Here is a 21,296-nt window from a genome sequence, read left to right as displayed (position 1 = left end):
CTGAATACTTAGCACGCACATTATCCGACCATAATCCGCTACTCCTGACGCTGGATTGGATGGCTGAGCCACCGAAAATCCCAACATGGCGTCTGCGGCCAGACACGTTGGATGACCCGCCCTTCCGCGCAGAGCTGGGAGATTGGATCACCCAATATTTTGAGGAGAACGAGGGTACCACCTCATCCAGAGCTATAGAGTGGGATGCATTTAAAATAGTAGTGAGAGGACACAGCATAGGGAAATTTGCGGGAGTACGCAAATCATTGGTGGAAGACCTAGAAAAGGCTGAGCGCACACTGAAGGAAGTAGAACTAGACCGACCTAACCACCCTGAATTACAGGAGACAGTGAGTGAGGCGCGGGAGGCAGTGGCAGTAGAAGTGGAGCGCCTTCGTAGCTTCGAATATAAGACATACTTAACGAAGACTCTTGCTGAAGGGGACAAAACTGGAACACTCTTGGCCTGGCTGGCAAACCCCAATAGGAGTAGCCACCCGATCCTGGCATTACAGGGGAATGGAGGCCACACCCATACTACACAATCCGAAATACTGGACTGTTTCCGGTCATATTACGAGAGGTTATATAGAACTGAGCTAGGGAACTACACTGAGGCGATGGACGCTTTTCTGAGCGACTTGCAGCTCCCGCACCTAGAGCAAGAACAAGCTGACACCCTGGGAGGCCCAATTGACTTGGCCGAAATAAGGGGAGCAGTAAAGCGAATGGCGCGCAACAAAACACCGGGGATGGATGGGCTGCCCATTGAATTCTACGGGAGATACCTAGATCAACTAGCCCCGAGACTTCAAGTGATCTATAATGAAGCCAAGGAAGAGGGCAGACTCCCCCGATCAATGCGCGAAGCCATAATGATCCCTTTATTGAAACCACGAAGAGAGAGCACAGACCCGGCATCCTATAGGCCGTTATCCATGTTAACGACTGACTACAAAATATTAAGCACGGTGCTGGCCACCAGACTGTTAACCCATATGCAAGATCTGGTCCATAAAGACCAATCAGGTTTTATACCCACAAGAAACACTACACACAACATCCGTAGACTACTCAGGCTAGTGGATACTCCCCCGCCAGATGTGAGAGCCCCCCTAGTATTGACGGTCGACATAGAAAAGGCCTTCGACTGCCTGGAATGGGACTACCTGTACAGAGTGATGCAAGGGTTTGGCCTGGGAGAGGGATACATACAGTGGACGAAGGTGCTCTACTCTTCAGCGAAAGCCAGAGTGAGGGTCGGATCATTGGTATCGGACCGATACGAGGTGACTCGGGGAACCAGACAGGGGGTGTGCACTTTCCCCCCTGCTGTTTGCGCTTGCGGTGGAACCTCTTGCAGCTATGGCTAGAAGGGGCGAATATTACAACGGGCTAGTCTTCAGAGGGGCACTCCATTACATCTCCTTATATGCGGACGACCTCCTCCTCTTTTTAGACAATACGGAAGAAGCTGTAGTGGGCGCCGAGAGACTACTGGAGCGCTTTGGCGATATATCGGGACTGCGGGTCAACTGGACAAAAACCTGTCTCTTTCCTCTACAGAGGGGGGAGGAATGCCCTACACTCCGCCCAAACCTCCGATGGGAACCCCACTGCCTGAGTTACCTGGGGGTGCACATATACCATGAACCGGCGGACCTCCTGGACAGTAACGTAGGTCGCTGCATCCGCGCACTGCGGGGTTGTATGTCCTTCTGGGCCACCCTACCCCTTTCGACGGCGGGCCGGGTTGCACTTCTAAAAATGGAAGCCCTGCCGCGACTCCTATATTTCTTCCGGACCCTCCCCGTGTGGATACCCGGAGCGCTATTCAAACAATTGCGATCGATGTTGGTGTCCTTTTTATGGGGAACGGGCAGACGCAGGATTGCACTGGCGACGCTAACCCGCCCTAAGGATGAGGGGGGCCTAGCTGTCCCAGATTTTGAGCTCTACTACTTGGCAGCTCAATTGCAATTCTTTACACAGGAAGTAGCGAGAGTGTACCGTGGCCCGGAACAGGAGAGGGAGACTGGCACCCCCCCGCCATGTCCTGGCGTATATCACCCTGCAACAAAAATTACTGCTACGAGGGCTATCCCAAGAGGAACGGACCCTTAGGTTGTGCTGGAACCGCTCGCAAAAGCGAGCTGGGCCCGATCACCCGTATGCACCCGAAATCCCACTGGGCATGGTGACGGCACTCCCGCATGGCGGGGACTGGTCGAGACTACGTCTCTGGGAAGAGGCAGGGCTGCAGATGATAGGGGACCTCTACGAGGACGGGGTATTATCCCCATACCAGGCTTTGCAGGAGCGGTACGACCTTCCGAGGGGCGACTACTTACTGCACGCGGCGGTGGTGAGAGCCATACAAGCGCACTGGGGGGGGGGGGGGCCTGATAGAGCCAGCGACGACACTAGCGTGACAATACACGATGATGGCGGCAGGAACGTTTAAAGCAGTTACATGCCTCTATCGCAGAATGCTCACGGAAACCCTACTACCACTTACGCCACTTAAGAATAAGTGGGAGGCGGACCTGCAATTAGAAATCCCGGACACGACATGGTCCCAGCTGGTGCGGAGAGCCAGAAAGAGCACCAGGAACGCGCGTTTCCAGCTGATACAACTCTATATCCTCCACAGAGCTTATCTCACCCCGAGTAAAATAACAACATACTTTCATGTGGAAGACGCAGCATGCCCCAGATGTAACCAAATAGGAGCGGGCCTAGTACACATGCTAAGGAGTTGCCCCTGTCTACAAGAGTATTGGAGGGAAATAGGGGAGACCTTGAATGCAGTAACGGAAAGGGGTCTACAGTATGACAGCACGGTCACCATTTTGCATTGGTTCCCTCATACGCGCAAGAACAAACTATCAAGTAAATTCATAGACATGGGCTTACTCATAGCAAAGAGAGCTGACCAAGGGGTGGAAGTCGAAGGTGGGGCCGACACATAGGAGATGGCTGAATGAATTCTTAAAATGGGCGACGGCGGAGAGCACGATAAGATACCAACTGGCCCGCCGTAGCTCAGACGAGAAGGCGCAGGAAGCAGCAATGGCTTGGGAAATACTAGTGCAGGAATTAAGGGATAGCGCAATGGAATGGACCTGAGTCTCCTGAGGCGGAAAGCCGGGAGTGAAACCTTGCTAAATCTGTGACATTGATTTTAAAAACTGTGATAACTTTGTATTTTAATCGCGTTGCGCACTCCCCCCCCAGCACTGACCTCATATCCCCCTAGACAGTCGATTTCAACACTGTCAGGACAGGATTCCACTCGCACGCCGCCATCACCGGCCGCGAGGAGCCACGGACACGCCCACCTCTCGTGGCCACGCCCACCCCTCACCAAGCAGATAAAAGCGCGCCCTGAATGATGGAGCCGCATTAGACCTGAGTCTCCTGAGGCGGAAAGCCGGGAGTGAAACCTTGCTAAATCTGTGACATTGATTTTAAAAACTGTGATAACTTTGTATTTTAATCGCGTTGCGCACTCCCCCCCCCCCAGCACTGACCTCATATCCCCCTAGACAGTCGATTTCAACACTGTCAGGACAGGATTCCACTCGCACGCCGCCATCACCGGCCGCGAGGAGCCACGGACACGCCCACCTCTCGTGGCCACGCCCACCCCTCACCAAGCAGATAAAAGCGCGCCCTGAATGATAGAGCCGCATTAGACCGGAGTCTCCTGAGGCGGAAAGCCGGGAGTGAAACCTTGCTAAATCTGTGACATTGATTTTAAAAACTGTGATAACTTTGTATTTTAATCGCGTTGCGCACTCCCCCCCCCAGCACTGACCTCATATCCCCCTAGACAGTCGATTTCAACACTGTCAGGACAGGATTCCACTCGCACGCCGCCATCACCGGCCGCGAGGAGCCACGGACACGCCCACCTCTCGTGGCCACGCCCACCCCTCACCAAGCAGATAAAAGCGCGCCCTGAATGATAGAGCCGCATTAGACCTGAGTCTCCTGAGGCGGAAAGCCGGGAGTGAAACCTTGCTAAATCTGTGACATTGATTTTAAAAACTGTGATAACTTTGTATTTTAATCGCGTTGCGCACTCCCCCCCCAGCACTGACCTCATATCCCCCTAGACAGTCGATTTCAACACTGTCAGGACAGGATTCCACTCGCACGCCGCCATCACCCGCCGCGAGGAGCCACGGACACGCCCACCTCTCGTGGCCACGCCCACCCCTCACCAAGCAGATAAAAGCGCGCCCTGAATGATGGAGCCGCATTAGACCTGAGTCTCCTGAGGCGGAAAGCCGGGAGTGAAACCTTGCTAAGTCTGTGACATTGATTTTAAAAACTGTGATAACTTTGTATTTTAATCGCGTTGCGCACTCCCCCCCCCCCCAGCACTGACCTCATATCCCCCTAGACAGTCGATTTCAACACTGTCAGGACAGGATTCCACTCGCACGCCGCCATCACCGGCCGCGAGGAGCCACGGACACGCCCACCTCTCGTGGCCACGCCCACCCCTCACCAAGCAGATAAAAGCGCACCCTGAATGATAGAGCCGCATTAGACCGGAGTCTCCTGAGGCGGAAAGCCGGGAGTGAAACCTTGCTAAATCTGTGACATTGATTTTAAAAACTGTGATAACTTTGTATTTTAATCGCGTTGCGCACTCCCCCCCCCAGCACTGACCTCATATCCCCCTAGACAGTCGATTTCAACACTGTCAGGACAGGATTCCACTCGCACGCCGCCATCACCGGCCGCGAGGAGCCACGGACACGCCCACCTCTCGTGGCCACGCCCACCCCTCACCAAGCAGATAAAAGCGCGCCCTGAATGATAGAGCCGCATTAGACCTGAGTCTCCTGAGGCGGAAAGCCGGGAGTGAAACCTTGCTAAATCTGTGACATTGATTTTAAAAACTGTGATAACTTTGTATTTTAATCGCGTTGCGCACTCCCCCCCCAGCACTGACCTCATATCCCCCTAGACAGTCGATTTCAACACTGTCAGGACAGGATTCCACTCGCACGCCGCCATCACCGGCCGCGAGGAGCCACGGACACGCCCACCCCTCCAACGCTCATTCTCCTTCCATAAATTATGTGTCAGTTCAGGCAGCGCAGCGGACGGGCGCAGCGGGCGCGCCGTCAGCGCGCCAAAGGCAAGCCCGTCTGGGCCCGTCCGGGCCCAGACGGACCCAGGCCCAGAGACTCTGTCGGATGTCCCTCATGACCGCGTGGTGTATACTGGAGACATGCTCCGCGCACTTCAACCTAAGAAAATCCTGGCCTGCTACCACACGCACACTGAAGGTAAACCCTTCTCTAATTGTATGCGCTGCAATCCGACTCCCTTGGGCTCAGCAAAACCCGGACTGAAGATGGGACTTCTCAACTGCCGCTCCCTTCCCAAACATGCGCTCGAAACAAACCTGTTAATCCAAGATCATGATTTCGATCTGCTGTTTTTAACGGAAACGTGGCTATCAGACAGTTCCGACTCGGACATCGTCACGGCCCTTCCCCCAGGGTACCTCTGTCAAGCATTACACAGACCCGAGCGGAGGGGGGTAGCCATAATCTTCAGGGAACAACTCACCTGTAGAACTTCCAACGCCCATATCGAGGATTGCGAAAGCTGTCAATTCTCCATCCAAACCTCCCCAGCTCACTCCCTGTCAGGGCTATTGATCTACCGCCCCCCAGGTGCCCCTGGGAACTTCCTCAATGCCGTTACCGAATCTGCTTCACAATTAGCATCTTCTGCCTCCAACTTTCTTATTCTAGGCGACCTGAACCTTCATTTCATGGACCCTACTGACCGGATAGCCTCCGACCTCCTTCAAGACCTATTGTCACTCAATATCCGACTGGTCAACAATGAGCCTACCCATGAGAAGGGACACCTACTGGATCCCATCCTTACTAATGTGGCAACCATCACCACCAGGCCACCCTTGACCCTTCCATGGACGGACCATTCTCTGGTCCCTATCTCCTGGGAAACACCCACCATGACCCCTCAAACTACTAAAATTCAGGTCACCGATAGACGGTGGAAGAAACTCATACCTGGGGAATGGGCCACTGCCCTTGCAGACTCCATCCCTGAGCTATCCACTGATCCTGCCACGGCCGATAAGCAGTTCAATGAGTGGATCACCTCTTCTCTTGATACACTCCTCCCTAAAACTGCCTCCTTTAAACATCCCAAAAGAGTATCGTCCGCTTCATGGTACACTCCAGAGCTTAAAGCTCTGCGCCAAGAGTGCAAGAGAACGGAACGCTCTTGGAGAAAAAACCAATCGGAAACAAACAAAGATGCTTATTCTATTTCTCTCTCAATGTATAAAACTACGATTCGAAAAACTAAAAGTGCTTTCTTCCAGGAAAGAATAGAGAAAGCGGTATGCTCAAGTAAGGAATCCTACGCCATCCTAAAAGAACTTCTGAAAACCCCAGAACCTGGACCGAGACACCCCACAGACCCCAAAGCCGATCAGGAAAAATGCCAACAACTGGCCAATTTCTTTCATGGAAAAATTCAAAATATTCTTGATTCAATTCCCACCGCGAATCCGTGCGAGGAAAACGATCTCCCGCACTCCCTAACACCCAGTTGTCTCTCCTCTTGGGGTCAAGTTACGATCGAAGAAGTAGGAAACACGTTAAAATCCATAAAAAGCGGATCCCCCAGGGACCCCGCCCCACTTCGGATCCTCAAGGAGGTAGCTCCCACGATTATTCCCCCCCTGACTCATCTGATCAACGCCTCATTCCAACAGGGAGTCGTACCCCCGAGCTGGAAGACGGCAGTCGTGAAAGCTCTATTAAAGAAACCTTCCCTCGACCCTGAAAATTTAGCTAATTACAGGCCCATCTCCCTACTCCCAGGAATCAGCAAGATTGCTGAAAAACTGGTTAATAAAAACTCTCCCAGTTCCTGGAGGTCAACAACAAGCTAAAAATTTACCAGACGGGCTTTCGCCCAGGGCAGGGCATTGACATCGCCCTCCTGGCAGCGGTAGAGGAGGCCAGAGCACTATTGGACGGAGGAGGATCAGTGGCAGTGATCCTCCTCGACCTAAGCGCGGCCTTTGATACCGTCAACCACCAACTTCTCATTAAAAGACTCAAGAGAGTTGGTGTGGAAGGCTTGGCCCTATCCTGGCTCTCATCCTTTCTGGCTCAACGGAACTATCAGATCTGGGAGAAGAACGCCCGCTCCTCCGAAATTCCCCTCCAATGTGGTGTGCCTCAGGGCTCCTCCCTGAGCCCCACATTATTTAATATCTACATGTCCACATTGGAGGAGGTCATCACCCCGTTCGGAGTGAGCGTCGTCCGCTATGCTGACGACACACAACTAGTGGTGTCACTATCTCACCCCAGACAACAATCAGCAGATTTATTTAACTGCCTTACGCAAGTCCACTGCTGGATGAACAGCTCAGCCTTAAAATTAAATGGGACAAAAACTGAGGTTCTGCTCCTTGGCCCGAAAGGACTCACACTCTCCCCGAACATCTGGCCAGCCTGTCTGGGCCCCCCCCCTGACCCAAAAGAAGAAGTAAAAAGCCTTGGTGTGTGGCTCGACACAGACCTCTCGTTCACTGTACAGGCAAAGAAAGTAGCCGGGACCTGCTTCGGGCTCCTGAAATCGCTGAGGAAAGTCCTGCCCCTCTTGCCCTCCAACTCCCAAAAATTGCTAATTCAAGGCCTAATACTCTCGAGGCTTGATTACAGCAATGTGATCTACCTGGGCGCCCCCGAAGCGACGCTCAACAAGCTTCAGAGAATCCAGAACACTGCGGCTCGGATTCTCACAAATACCCCTGCCAGAGCCTCGGCTAAACCTGCCCTAAAACTCCTCCACTGGCTTCCGATAAGGGAGCGGGTCAAATTCAAGGCCCTGTGCCTAGCCCACAAACTGCTACAAAATCAAGGCCCCCTTGTTCTCAGGAAACTCATCATACCCTATAAATCCACAAGACCCCTCCGCTCGGACACGGAAAACTTCATCACTATCCCCAGATTCAAGAAAGCCCGCTCAGGAGGAAGACGTTTTTCAGTCCATACTGCACGTCTCTGGAACTCACTCCCCCGCGACCTGCGACTTGAACTACAATACCTTCGCTTCAGGAAGCGGCTCAAGACTCACCTCTTTCCCCAATGAATCATGCTCGCCCATTAACCCTGATCGTCTGCCCCCTTCCCCCTTCCCCCTTCGTTTCTCCCCTGTCTCACTGAACTTAGGAGATAGGGTCTGTTAGCGCTGGGATACCTCATGGTGACTACGCGCTCTATAAAAAAATAAATAATAATAATAATAATAATAATAATAATAATAATAAGAGGAGGGGGAGGAGGAGATGGAGGACATGGCAGCCCCAGCAGCGGAGCTCGCAGCCCCAGCAGCGGAGCTCGCGTCCCCAGCACTTCCGCAGGACACACGCACACAATAAAACACGAAAGCTCCGAAGTCCCACAGTATAGGCACACATGCTTGCACAGAGTACAGACGCAGACACCGGGGGGATGGGGGGGGGTGTTCAGCTCAAAGGGGATCCCGCAGTGGAACATGTACGTCCTTCTAGAACAGCAGTGTGACGCGGAACACAAAAAGTTAAAAGCAGTGGGCGGAGGACCTTACATATTGACAACAGCGAACAGCCCGGTCAAGAATGCAATGTATTACAGATTTATGCCGCCCTGCCTCCGGGATGTGGGCTGAAAGGCTGTGTACGAAACATCTGGTATGCGATAAGCGAATGGCGACTCTGTATTGTAAGATACTAAACGTGGCACTGAATATTGTACATAACCCTGCAATAAAAATTGTTTAACAAAAAAAAAAAAAGAGCAGCAGATTAGCACAGGAGAAGAGAACAGGGAGTTGAAGGAGGCGGCATGGAAGAGGGCAGCAGATCAGCAGAGCAAAAGAGAACAGGGAGGGCGATAGATAGATACAGGGAGGGCGATAGATAGATAAAGTGAGGGCGATAGAGTGAGTGAGGGCGATAGAGTGAGTGATGGCGATAGAGTGCGTGAGGGCGATAGAGTGGTAGAGTGAGGGCAGTATTGTGGTAGAGTGAGGGCAGTATTGTGGTAGAGTGAGGGCGGTAGAGTAAAGGCATGAGGGCGGTAGAGTGAGGGTGGTAGAGTGAGGGCAGTATTGTGGTAGAGTGAGGGCGTTGGAGTGGTAGAGTGGGGGCGTTGGAGTGGTAGAGTGAGGGCGGTAGAGTGAGGGCGGTAGAGTGGTCGAGTGAGGGCGGTAGAGTGGTCGAGTGAGGGCGGTAGAGTGAGGGAGTGAGGGCGGTAGAGTGAGGGAGTGAGGGCGGTAGAGTGAGGGAGTGAGGGCGGTAGAGTGAGGGAGTGAGGGCGGTAGAGTGAGGGAGTAAGGGCAGTAGAGTGAGGGAGTGAGGGCGGTAGAGTGAGGGAGTGAGGGCGGTAGAGTGAGGGAGTGAGGGCGGTAGAGTGAGGGAGTGAGGGCGGTAGAGTGAGGGAGTGAGGGCGGTAGAGTGAGGGAGTGAGGGCGGTAGAGTGAGGGAGTGAGGGCGGTAGAGTGAGGGCGCTAGAGTGGTAGAGTGAGGGCGCTAGAGTGGTAGAGTGAGGGCGCTAGAGTGGTAGAGTGAGGGCGCTAGAGTGGTAGAGTGAGGGCGCTAGAGTGGTAGAGTGAGGGCGCTAGAGTGGTAGAGTGAGGGCGCTAGAGTGGTAGAGTGAGGGCGCTAGAGTGGTAGAGTGAGGGCGCTAGAGTGGTAGAGTGAGGGCGCTAGAGTGGTAGAGTGAGGGCGCTAGAGTGGTAGAGTGAGGGCGCTAGAGTGGTAGAGTGAGGGCAGTATTGTGGTAGAGTGAGGGCAGTATTGTGGTAGAGTGAGGGCGGTAGAGTAAAGGCATGAGGGCGGTAGAGTGAGGGTGGTCGAGTGAGGGCGGTAGAGTGAGTGAGTGAGGGCGATAGAGTGAGTGATGGCGATAGAGTGCGTGAGGGCGATAGAGTGGTAGAGTGAGGGCAGTATTGTGGTAGAGTGAGGGCAGTATTGTGGTAGAGTGAGGGCGGTAGAGTAAAGGCATGAGGGCGGTAGAGTGAGGGTGGTAGAGTGAGGGCAGTATTGTGGTAGAGTGAGGGCGTTGGAGTGGTAGAGTGAGGGCGTTGGAGTGGTAGAGTGAGGGCGGTAGAGTGAGGGCGGTAGAGTGGTCGAGTGAGGGCGGTAGAGTGGTCGAGTGAGGGCGGTAGAGTGAGGGAGTGAGGGCGGTAGAGTGAGGGAGTGAGGGCGGTAGAGTGAGGGAGTGAGGGCGGTAGAGTGAGGGAGTGAGGGCGGTAGAGTGAGGGAGTAAGGGCAGTAGAGTGAGGGAGTGAGGGCGGTAGAGTGAGGGAGTGAGGGCGGTAGAGTGAGGGAGTGAGGGCGGTAGAGTGAGGGAGTGAGGGCGGTAGAGTGAGGGAGTGAGGGCGGTAGAGTGAGGGAGTGAGGGCGGTAGAGTGAGGGAGTGAGGGCGGTAGAGTGAGGGAGTGAGGGCGGTAGAGTGAGGGAGTGAGGGCGGTAGAGTGAGGGAGTGAGGGCGGTAGAGTGAGGGCGCTAGAGTGGTAGAGTGAGGGCGCTAGAGTGGTAGAGTGAGGGCGCTAGAGTGGTAGAGTGAGGGCGCTAGAGTGGTAGAGTGAGGGCGCTAGAGTGGTAGAGTGAGGGCGCTAGAGTGGTAGAGTGAGGGCGCTAGAGTGGTAGAGTGAGGGCGCTAGAGTGGTAGAGTGAGGGCGCTAGAGTGGTAGAGTGAGGGCGCTAGAGTGGTAGAGTGAGGGCGCTAGAGTGGTAGAGTGAGGGCGCTAGAGTGGTAGAGTGAGGGCGCTAGAGTGGTAGAGTGAGGGCAGTATTGTGGTAGAGTGAGGGCAGTATTGTGGTAGAGTGAGGGCGGTAGAGTAAAGGCATGAGGGCGGTAGAGTGAGGGTGGTAGAGTGAGGGCAGTATTGTGGTAGAGTGAGGGCGTTGGAGTGGTAGAGTGAGGGCGTTGGAGTGGTAGAGTGAGGGCGGTAGAGTGAGGGCGGTAGAGTGGTCGAGTGAGGGCGGTAGAGTGGTCGAGTGAGGGCGGTAGAGTGGTCGAGTGAGGGCGGTAGAGTGGTCGAGTGAGGGCGGTAGAGTGGTCGAGCGAGGGCGGTAGAGTGGTCGAGCGAGGGCGGTAGAGTGGTCGAGCGAGGGCGGTAGAGTGAGGGAGTGAGGGCGGTAGAGTGAGGGAGTGAGGGCGGTAGAGTGAGGGAGTGAGGGCGGTAGAGTGAGGGAGTGAGGGCGGTAGAGTGAGGGAGTGAGGGCGCTAGAGTGGTAGAGTGAGGGCGCTAGAGTGGTAGAGTGAGGGCGCTAGAGTGGTAGAGTGAGGGCGCTAGAGTGGTAGAGTGAGGGCGCTAGAGTGGTAGAGTGAGGGCGCTAGAGTGGTAGAGTGAGGGCGCTAGAGTGGTAGAGTGAGGGCGCTAGAGTGGTAGAGTGAGGGCGCTAGAGTGGTAGAGTGAGGGCGCTAGAGTGGTAGAGTGAGGGCGCTAGAGTGGTAGAGTGAGGGCGCTAGAGTGGTAGAGTGAGGGCGCTAGAGTGGTAGAGTGAGGGCGCTAGAGTGGTAGAGTGAGGGCGCTAGAGTGGTAGAGTGAGGGCGCTAGAGTGGTAGAGTGAGGGCGGTAGAGTGAGGGCGCTAGGGCGGTAGAGTGAGGGCGGTAGAGTGAGGGCGGTAGAGTGAGGGCGGTAGAGTGAGGGCGGTAGAGTGAGGGCGGTAGAGTGGTAGAGTGGTAGAGTGAGGGCGGTTGTGTGTGGCCAGTAGAGTGAGGGGGCAGAGTGAGGGGGCAGAGTGAGGGCGGTAGAGTGAGGGCATGAGTGCGGTACAGTGGTAGAGTGAGGACGTGAGGGCAGTAGAGTGGTCGAGTGAGGGCGGTAGAGTGAGGGCGTGAGGACAGTAGGATGGTCGAGTGAGGGCGGTAGAGTGAGGACGTGAGGGCAGTAGAGTGGTCGAGTGAGGGCGGTAGAGTGAGGGCGTGAGGACAGTAGGATGGTCGAGTGAGGGCGGTAGAGTGAGGGCGGTAGAGTGAGGGCGGTAGAGTGAGGGCGGTAGAGTGAGGGCGGTAGAGGGAGGGCGGTAGAGGGAGAGTGGTAGAGGGAGGGCGGTAGAGTGAGTGAGGGCGATAGAGTGAGTGATGGCGATAGAGTGCGTGAGGGCGATAGAGTGGTAGAGTGAGGGCGATAGAGTGGTAGAGTGAGGGCAGTATTGTGGTAGAGTGAGGGCGGTAGAGTAAAGGCATGAGGGCGGTAGAGTGAGGGTGGTAGAGTGAGGGCAGTATTGTGGTAGAGTGAGGGCGTTGGAGTGGTAGAGTGAGGGCGTTGGAGTGGTAGAGTGAGGGCGGTAGAGTGAGGGCGGTAGAGTGGTCGAGTGAGGGCGGTTGAGGGAGTGAGGGCGGTAGAGTGAGGGAGTGAGGGCGGTAGAGTGAGGGAGTGAGGGCGGTAGAGTGAGGGAGTGAGGGCGGTAGAGTGAGGGAGTGAGGGCGGTAGAGTGAGGGAGTGAGGGCGGTAGAGTGAGGGAGTGAGGGCGGTAGAGTGAGGGAGTGAGGGCGGTAGAGTGAGGGAGTGAGGGCGGTAGAGTGAGGGAGTGAGGGCGGTAGAGTGAGGGCGCTAGAGTGGTAGAGTGAGGGCGCTAGAGTGGTAGAGTGAGGGCGCTAGAGTGGTAGAGTGAGGGCGCTAGAGTGGTAGAGTGAGGGCGCTAGAGTGGTAGAGTGAGGGCGCTAGAGTGGTAGAGTGAGGGCGCTAGAGTGGTAGAGTGAGGGCGCTAGAGTGGTAGAGTGAGGGCGCTAGAGTGGTAGAGTGAGGGCGCTAGAGTGGTAGAGTGAGGGCGCTAGAGTGGTAGAGTGAGGGCGCTAGAGTGAGGGCGCTAGGGCGGTAGAGTGAGGGCGGTAGAGTGAGGGCGGTAGAGTGAGGGCGGTAGAGTGAGGGCGGTAGAGTGAGGGCGGTAGAGTGTGGCCAGTAGAGTGAGGGGGCAGAGTGAGGGGGCAGAGTGAGGGCGGTAGAGTGAGGGCATGAGTGCGGTACAGTGGTAGAGTGAGGACGTGAGGGCAGTAGAGTGGTCGAGTGAGGGCGGTAGAGTGAGGGCGTGAGGACAGTAGGATGGTCGAGTGAGGGCGGTAGAGTGAGGACGTGAGGGCAGTAGAGTGGTCGAGTGAGGGCGGTAGAGTGAGGGCGTGAGGACAGTAGGATGGTCGAGTGAGGGCGGTAGAGGGAGGGCGGTAGAGGGAGGGCGGTAGAGGGAGGGCGGTAGAGGGAGGGCGGTAGAGGGAGGGCGGTAGAGGGAGGGCGGTAGAGGGAGGGCGGTAGAGGGAGGGCGGTAGAGGGAGGGCGGTAGAGGGAGGGCGGTAGAGGGAGGGCGGTAGAGGGAGGGCGGTAGAGGGAGGGCGGTAGAGGGAGGGCGGTAGAGGGAGGGCGGTAGAGGGAGGGCGGTAGAGTGAGGGCGGTAGAGTGAGGGCGGTAGAGTGAGGGTGGTTGTGTGTGGCCAGTAGAGTGAGGGGGCAGAGTGAGGGGGCAGAGTGAGGACGGTAGAGTGAGGGCATGAGTGCGGTACAGTGGTAGAGTGAGGACGTGAGGGCAGTAGAGTGGTGGAGTGAGGGCGGTAGAGTGAGGGCGGTAGAGTGGTAGAGTGAGGGCGGTAGAGATTAATGATACAAGCATAAAATATTATTCTTGACTGCAGGAAATAGGTCTTTAACATAAATGTTTAGATGCCATTTTGATTACGAGGTTTTTGCCTTACTAGAGCTGAGCATGCACTCAGTAACACACACTGAAAAAAGCAAACAACAGAGCATTGAGTAAAATGCAACGCAAGGAACAACTGCACTGTGTGTGGTGCACATACAACATGTAAAACCGGAAACTGTGGGCTCTGTTCTTCAATATGTATGTGAATTATTTTACAAGCACTCTGGACATCAATTTTTACCTTCTCATTCTATGTAACTTTTTGGCGACCCATCCCGTGCCCCCAATAAAGCTCCAACATCGTTATCGATTACTTATTTTTTCAGTTGATCATAATTTTAAAGTGTCAAGAAAAAAACGCACTTTCTCCGTCTCAATGTTGAAATAAGAAATTGTAAGTGTGCATTAAACAAGCTGATTATAATAAAGATTCTCAGTTTCTGCATCCATCAATGGTTCACACAAACGATGTTTCACAATGGGTTCAGAGGTGAGAAGCGGACTCGTCAGACGCTCGTTGATGTAGTGCCCAGGAGCCAGGGGTTGTGTGCTCATTTCAAAGACATCCATTGAGACCTGGGTTGTAGTGTTGGGAGTCAAAAACTAGGCTGCTCTAAAAAATACGTGACTGCTTCTGATCAATACGAATGGAGTGTGATCAACTATAGAAAGTGCTGACATTGAGGAGCCATCTTCAGCTCTTGCTACACAAACCCATATTTTGCGCCCCACTGAGTTTGTCCGAGGCTGACAATATTCTACCAGAAAAGTCTAGAGGCCAAAATGATTCAAACATTAACAAGGTGTGAGCAGGGGAGGGGAGGGGGGGGGGGGGTGGGGGGGAGCGGATCCCTTTGCCCTTTGAAGTGAAGCTCTCGGCAGAGCACGGCCTAGAGGCCGTGAAAGACAGTAGGGATGTAATTAGGGGGGAGGAGAAGTAAGTGAGGCCGAGTAATTGGACCCCTTGTTTTTTTTCGATAGTACAATGTCCAGAAATGCTCTAAATGTATCCAACAGAAACCACGTACAACTGGTCAAATTACGTTTCTAGCAGAAAATGTTATTTCACTTCCCTCCTCTATGATTTCAGTGCTGAAAAAAATGCTAATCGCTATGCACAAGTCACTGTTTGAAATCAGCATACACAGAGCGCAGTAAACTGTCCAGCTTTCCGTTCTGGTAAGGCACAGGGGAGCCTGGAGAGCAAGTCATGTTGCGCAACATAGTACACGCTTCCGGAGAACTCCAGTCAACATTCAGAATAATGTCTTAGACAGATAGGACGACAAACCAACATTTCAACTTCCCCCCTGCCGTGCTCCGATAATAATAATGTCGACCTAGTTAGCGGCAAGCAGAGAAAGCTAAGAAGAAGCACGGTCAACTCCAGGCTGGCTTCAAACTCAGCAATACTTACAAAAACGGCCAGGATATGAGAGTTAGAAAGAAAACAAGCCACAGAAAAAAACATGGACAACACAAGGGGAGCGAGTAATTTACAAATTGAACGGCATGAGGCGGGGAGGGAGGGGCTAAAGGCAACACGACCAGGTGATGGGAAAAGTGAAATGTGGGGCATGCTTGGAGTAGAGAGAAACATGGGAAACAGGAGGGGAGAGGAAAATGTACAACTTGAACGGCATGGGGAGGGGCTAAAGGCAACCCAACACCGACACCGAACACCCGGTGAAAGTAAACAGGCTGCATTGTATGAAAAGAGGGCAGGCTTGGAGCAGGCAATTAACATTTGAAGCCGAGGCAAAGGAAACGAGTTATGGCGACTGCTGAAAATACCAACCACAGCCAGCATGACCTCGAATAAACCAGCGTCCTACCCGCTTCAGCAGCACTGCAACTATTCCCTGCAACAATCACTGCTGTACTACAGTGATGAAACACATCTGTTAACATCCTGTGAGCGGTGCCCACCCTCGGAAAACAGCTCTTGTCCGTTGATGCTGAGGAGAGACATTCGGTTAAGACAGTTGCGCGCTCGGTGGGCAGATGGGTAAAAATGACCCTAATTAAATGAAGAGCAGGGCAGTGGGAGCGCGCTGGTTTTACTTTCATAGTGAGCGTATGCGGATAGCGGAGTTGGAACAAAAAGAGCAGCGAACACACCGGGCATTGCTGCTTGCTGTGGGGAGGGGGGGGAGGAGAAATGCGACATGGCCGAAAGCCTTTGATGCAGCAGGGGGCGGAGCGGAGGATACCTTTCAAGTGAAGCTGCTGGCGGCAGATGGCTGGCTTTGATGTGCACGCGCTTTGTATGTCAATGCACATGCGCATTGAGCGAGCTTTTCACGGGCACTGCTTGGATTCGCGTATCTCGGTAAGCTCTGTTTAAGCCCCTTTATCTCTCGCTCCGCTCAATGCGCATGCGCATTGATAGGTCACGAGACCTAAAAAGGGAACAAAGGCTGCATACTCTGGGACGGAGATTCTTTAGGTGCCACCTCCACTTCGAGAGGTAAGTTGCGATCTTGGAGAAGAGGTAGGTGCCCCAAAGGAGGGCACAGGGGGCCGCCGGGTGCAGGGGTGTCTTTGGGTGTCGGGAATCTTACCCGTGGCTGGTCGTGGTTGGTGGGGTCCCTGGTTCTGAGGCTGCAGGCTTCGTCTCGTTCGTCGAGGAGGGTCTTTGGGCGCTGGACTTCGGGTGCCAGTCGCCGGGGGGACGTCCTTGTGGTCTTGGATCACTCAGTTACAGGTAGGGCAAGGACCAATAGGTCCCTGTCCTGGGGTGGGTACACCCCCTAGTCTGCTCCTCTCCTGTGGAAGGGGGGGCAGGAGCCTAGCTGTGATTGGGCAGAGCTCCCCATCTTCAAGATGGCCGGAGCCCGGGGTCGTGCTTCACCTCACCTCTCCCACCTGAAGGGTGGGGTTGGCACAGGCTGGCACCCCCCCCCCCCTTCCTGACGTAGGGTTTACCGCCAGAGTGGGGGTCAGTACCGGTGGGGGACAGTTGCTGGGTACAACAAATGGTCTGGAGAAGCTCACAGAGGCGGCAGGCATTTGAAGATTCCCCCTGCCATCCTGGGGGAGGAGACCTAGCACCTCACCCAGGATGTGCATTGTTGCAGGCCCAGGAGAGCGGGGGGCTATCCACAGAGGGGTCCAGCAACATGTCTGCTGTGGGGCAGCCTAGGAAGCCTTCTAATCCAGACGTGGATTGTAGGTTAGATTTCAGGGGGCATCTCTAAGATGCCCTCTGGTTCATTTTACATTGAATCTCACACTGGCAAGAAAGATGGCTCTTTCTCACAGTGTGGTTTTAATGTGCAGAGAAGTTTGATACCAAACTTCTCAGTCTTCAGTGAGGCCATCATGGTGCAGTGGAGTTCGTAATGGCGACCTCCCAGCACCATATACTCATAATGGCAGCACTGCACTTACAGTGCCCATGAATGGCCCAGAGTACTGTAGGGGCACAGGGCTCATGCACCTGTGCCCACACCACTGGCATAGGGCACCCAGCCAGAGGGGTGACTGATGGATGCCAGGGCAGTGAGCTTGTGGGCATGGCACACAGGGATGTGTGCCATGTCGACTCTGTGGTTTGTTCTGCACCAAGACACTCAGCCTGCAAAGGCAGTATGTGGGTGTCAGGGTACATGGCCCCTTAAGGGATGGCACAATGAGTGCTGCTGCCCTTAGGGGTCTTCTCTGGTCACCATGCCCAGGGTACCATTTACTAGGGGCTGACAGGTGGCCAGAGATGCCAATTGAGTTTTAGGTTCAACACAGTTTTAGGGAAGGGACACAGGCCCTGGGTACCTGGTTGGCAGGAGCCCAGGGCACACTCAGTCAAAAGCACATCAGCAGTTCAGCAAAAAGTGGGGGCATACCCATGCAAGAAAGATGGCACTTTCTCACACTTACCTGTTTCTAGGAAATGTCCCAGTGATGAATTTAGGTATCCAGCACGGAGTTAGAAAAGTAACATGAAAAGTAACTTACCTGCAATTTATTGTAGAAGCCAATTCATTTCAATATACTGCTTCAAAAAGTTTCTAAGTGTGGAGTTTTGAAAACTGAAAATATTCTTTAAAAATCATGCGAATAACTAAAACAATTACTTACCTGTTTCTAGGAAATGTCCCAGTGCTGAATCTAGGCATACTATCTGTGTTAGAAAAGTAAAGTAAAAGTAACTTACCTGCAATTTACTGAAAAAGCCTATTCATTTCAATTTACTATATTTGCTAAGTGTTGCATACTACTGCTCCCCTGCAAATCAACCAAAGTACAATTTCTGTTGCATTTTCAAACTGTTCTATATCCAGTAACTTATTACTGAAAAGTATGTAATGCTTACCTGTACACCAGGCTTGATTGTATAAAAATATACTGTTTATTTTTAGAACCAAACACAAGTGGCCTAGAGGTCAGTTCTTGAGTGTGTGAATTAATTTGCTGACAACGTGTACATCAAATGCTTAACACTGTCCTCTGATACTACCTTACTGTCCGACCAAGCTACTACTATTAGAGAGTAAGGTTCTATCTAACTTTAACCTCTGCCTACCTCTGGGGACACTTAGACTCTACACACACTATACCTCATTTTGGTGTAGTACATATAGAGCCAGTTTCTTACAGATGGTCTTTAGATTTAAGCCTCTGCAACCACAATAAAAGACCTCCCTCTCTGTCCTTGAGGGTTTCTGTGAAAAAGGGCGACATATCTTACAGTCTTCTTATGAGGATCATCAATGTAAATTCTCTTTTTACCACAGGTGTTACATGACCTGAATAATCCCTTTTTTGAACGGTCTGACATGTTTAGAAAGTCCCATGGGATACAGAAAGTAATATATATCTAACCTGCTAGAAGTTTCTAGAAACCAGAAGAAATAACGGAGTAGAGTTGATGGAGACTCCCTTCACACAATGTGTGGTAGAAAATCTGAGGGAACTAGCCTCTGTAGGGAAGGTTCTAGAGGGTGCAGTCACATTGAATTCATTGCCTAGTGCCATCTTACCTTATGCTACTTCTATAATTGCTGTGATATAATACCGTGGGACTCACACTTTGACGACTGGGAATGATTCAAGCATGTTAATCTATTAAAGTAAAAACAGCTGGCCATATAATGCTAGAGGAACAACAAGGGAAGCTGTTACCACAATGTTCTTCACAGTTCTACTACTACTTTTTTGTGTGCCATAAACATTATGTTTTTTATTTCTATTTGACACATATTTAGATGACTTACATACTTAATGAACACAAGAGGATTAACAACTAAAGGGTTCTAAAAACCTTATATCTGAAAATATCGTGGTGCACAGCAGCAGAGATAGAAATGAGAGGCTTGGAATAGTCTTAACTAATATATTATTTTTAAATTAATGCATGCAACAGGGAAGAAAAAAAAGAATCGGGGAAATGTAACAATGTAAAGCAGTAAATGTATCAAGTATTATACTTAGATGGTTAGCATAAGACAAACAATCATACCAGATTCTGACAATTCCACTCTTTTAGGTTTTGGAGCTTGGGGTGGTGAAGACCTTTTTTCTTGGATTTTGTGTTTTGGTCCTGAGAAGAAAGCACAAACATTTCAATCATCAATAACAAAGTCTCAATTTGTGTCACCAAAGGCTATGTGCATTTTATTAGCACCTTTCAGAGTAAGAACAATTGATTTATTAGCTAGATTGGATCTCCAGAAATGGATCTTCAAGAGATTCAAATCCTCTAGACAAATATCGTAAATCAGATACAATAATGGGACCCAATACTATTTAAATTCTTAAAGTAGCAAACCCTTGTCTGGAAACATATTGGTCCCGATGCATTAGGAAGAGTCCAGTTCAAACTGCCAGGACAACTTTTGTTCCCATCTGAAGGGGGCCTTCTCTTGCAGTTCCTGCTGGATGATTCTTGTTGGAGATGGACCAAAACGGATACACAAATACCAGGCCCCTGTCCATATAGTCATAGTTTTTGAATATTGATGACTGGGATTCAACCCTGAGCAACTGTCAGTGGCGGAGATTAATTCAACCATTCCTTTTATCACTTTGGTGCTTGTTACACTTTTGCGCAACAGGTATGTTCAGATGCGAGTTCCGGATCACAGTGACCTAGAAATCATACTATAACTCAAGGTTGAGGCCCAAGTAGGCTGAAACCGGTCTGAGGTTGCTTGAGTTACCAACTGGAGCAGACATGGTCTAGCAATTGGGGCATGACTGTTCCTATGTAAGCAGGACCAGGGCAGTCTGGAGTAGCATAGTAGGCAAAAAATGATGGATTGCCAGAAGCTGAGATTAAATCAAGCATTCCATCATTTCGTTGTTCGAACTGAGAAAAATTTGTAGAAAATATTTCTGTAGTACATAAAGGAAGTGGCTAAAGGAAGAAATCTGTTCTCTATAGTTGGCTCTTGTGGAAGATCTTTACATCCGAGTTTGTACGCAGGCAAAAGCAACTAGGTATGTCCCATGAGTTTGTATGGTGCTTCATAGGTTATGGTAAACATGCAGACACTGCACACTTAAAGTAAAAGCTTCAGCTCTCCCTTCAAAGGGAAAGGTGTCAAATTGCAAAGGACAAGAAGCTGGGCCATAAATTACATAGCACAAAAGACTCAAAGAACACAATCACCATGTTGATTTGTATACACCAGATAAAGTAACAAATCCGTCTTCTCTGGTTACATTTAAAATATCCCTTACCGTAATGAGCAATGACCAGAGGCACTTGAGGCTGAAGCTAATTATGTTACCATCCACTAAACCCTTGGATTGGAACTTTTGAAGGCAGTTACTATCAAACATAACACACTAAAACTAAGAGCCAAAGCCAAGTAATCATGTTAGTGCTATACTTTCAAGATGTCCCCTCACCCATTTACCACGAACAGCAGTACAGACTGAAAAGGCCAGACATCGATTGTAATGTTTTTAAGGGCTAGTTAGTGATGTTATTTATCTCTTGCTTAACCTTGCCCTTTGCAACCAATATATTAATGAAACCAGTCACTTGTAACTACGCAAGAAACATCTTTCACTGAAAGTTTAATCCAATAAGGCATCTTGAACACACCATTTGGGTGCAATTTAAGCAGCACAACTATTAGATGATACCTTAAGGAGGGTAACCTAGAAATAGCTTAGGTTTATGGTGATAGCTCTGTTTTGAAGAAAGCACTTTAACAATTAATAACCAGGTTCACCTGAGAATCTACCTGGAGACACCGAGCCGCGGCCTTTCCTTTGACGACTGGATTGCTGAGGCGAGGGAGATCTGCGTCCTTTTTGAGGGGGGCTAGGAGGTGGAGATGGCCTGTGCCGCCTTCTAGGAGGGCTGCCAGAAGGAGACCTGCGGGGCTTACGAGGAGGACTTGATGAAATTAGCTTTGGTGGTTTCTTTGGAGGAGGCGGAGTCTTTGAACGTGAGGAAGAGGAAGACGAACTGCTGCCAGATAAAGATGCTGATGAATGGCGTCTTCTGTAAAACAGTTGCAAAAGGTTAGTGGTACCCTGGAGAGAGCTGCAATTGTGAAAGATATCTTTTTTAAATATTTTTAGAAATTATTCAGTCAACTATGCCCAAATATCTATTGCAAGATACAAAGCAGCA

The 21,296-nt window shown here is 51.7% G+C and overlaps 1 protein-coding gene across 3 annotated transcripts in view; it reads right to left on the bottom strand.

Moving 5' to 3' along the window:
• Positions 1-21,296, bottom strand: part of SRRM1 (serine and arginine repetitive matrix 1) — an 836,097-nt gene that overhangs the window by 570,684 nt on the left and 244,117 nt on the right. For 2 of the 3 annotated variants that reach the window (XM_078681268.1, XM_078681270.1), the window contains 2 exons: positions 20,890-21,164; positions 19,167-19,247 (listed from right to left, as the gene is read on the bottom strand). In XM_078681268.1, the coding sequence (XP_078537394.1) occupies positions 19,167-19,247; positions 20,890-21,164 (356 nt within the window). The remainder of the gene's footprint in view (positions 1-19,166; positions 19,248-20,889; positions 21,165-21,296) is intronic. The other variant, XM_078681269.1, reaches the window with a different exon arrangement.

This window comes from Lissotriton helveticus, chromosome 3_1, assembly GCF_964261635.1.
Source record: "Lissotriton helveticus chromosome 3_1, aLisHel1.1, whole genome shotgun sequence".
Lineage (NCBI taxonomy): Eukaryota > Metazoa > Chordata > Amphibia > Caudata > Salamandridae > Lissotriton > Lissotriton helveticus.
This window is presented reverse-complemented; position numbering and strand designations above follow the sequence as displayed.